This window comes from Trypanosoma equiperdum (genome assembly GCF_001457755.1).
Source record: "Trypanosoma equiperdum strain OVI genome assembly, contig: ctg_42, whole genome shotgun sequence".
Lineage (NCBI taxonomy): Eukaryota > Euglenozoa > Kinetoplastea > Trypanosomatida > Trypanosomatidae > Trypanosoma > Trypanosoma equiperdum.
In genome coordinates this window covers 7,181-8,018 of record NW_027124343.1, presented here as the reverse complement: position 1 = coordinate 8,018, position 838 = coordinate 7,181, and the positions used below count along the sequence as shown (strand labels likewise).

The 838-nt window shown below is 49.6% G+C and overlaps 1 pseudogene across 1 annotated transcript in view; it reads right to left on the bottom strand.

The window, feature by feature from the left end:
• TEOVI_000180600:pseudogene overlaps positions 1-836 on the bottom strand; it is a 1,348-nt pseudogene extending 512 nt beyond the window's left edge. Inside the window, exon 1 of the mRNA in view lies at positions 1-836. This exon is cut by the window's left edge and continues 274 nt beyond it. Coding sequence covers positions 1-836 — 836 coding nt within the window.
• Between the last annotated feature and the right edge of the window lie 2 nt (positions 837-838).

Genomic DNA, 838 nt, shown 5'->3' with positions numbered 1-838 from the left:
CCTTTGAAGTTTTTCATGCTCGCTGGCTTCGGTGCCGCTGCTTTTAGCGCGAAGCAGAGCCTTTGTGCCAGCTTTTCCCGTGTTGGCGAAGTTTCCGTTACCTTGTTGTGGGCTTCTTCGCAGCTTGTTGTCCGCTCGTCTTCCTTGAAGACACTTGTTTCCGTTTGCGCTGCGGCTGTATCCGATTTTGTTGGTGCCCACGTCCATGATGCGCTGCCGCCGACTTGACGAGCCGCAAGCCTCGTCCGTATGGTCGTTACGCCTGTGTTGTCCGGGCGGCTTTAACTTAATGTTGTTCCCGTTAGTTTCGTGATTTTCATCATTGCAGCTAGCTTGCTTGCGTCCGTTAGCTTTAGTTCAGTTATCTTGTCGATGTCAATGTCGTCGAAAGGGTGCGAAGTAGCTTTGCCAGTCCCACCCAGCTCGTACCCGACGTCGCCGCCGGCAACTACCTTGAAGTTGAGTTCTACAGAGCTGCTTCGGGACGGTGCTGTCATTTGTCCATCGTCGTGTCCGACATTCATCGCTGCCGCTTGTTTTGTGGCTTAGACATAGCCAATGTGCTTTGTGATCAGGTCTAGAGCTTCTCTAATTGGTGTGGCGGCCCTCTGTTGATCTCCTTTTAGTTTCTCTAAGTCTTCCTCTGCTTTTTCAGCAAGCGCTAAGAGCAAACATCTTTGCGCGTGGCTGTTGGTTTGAGCTGCGTGAAGTGTCCATATTTTTGACAGAGTTGTTAGCTCGGAGATAGCTGGCGATGATGTTGGTAGCTTGTTATTAAGATTTCCTTTTAGTAAATTTAGATACTGTAGTTCGTAGCAAATGCTTTTCACTTTCTCCC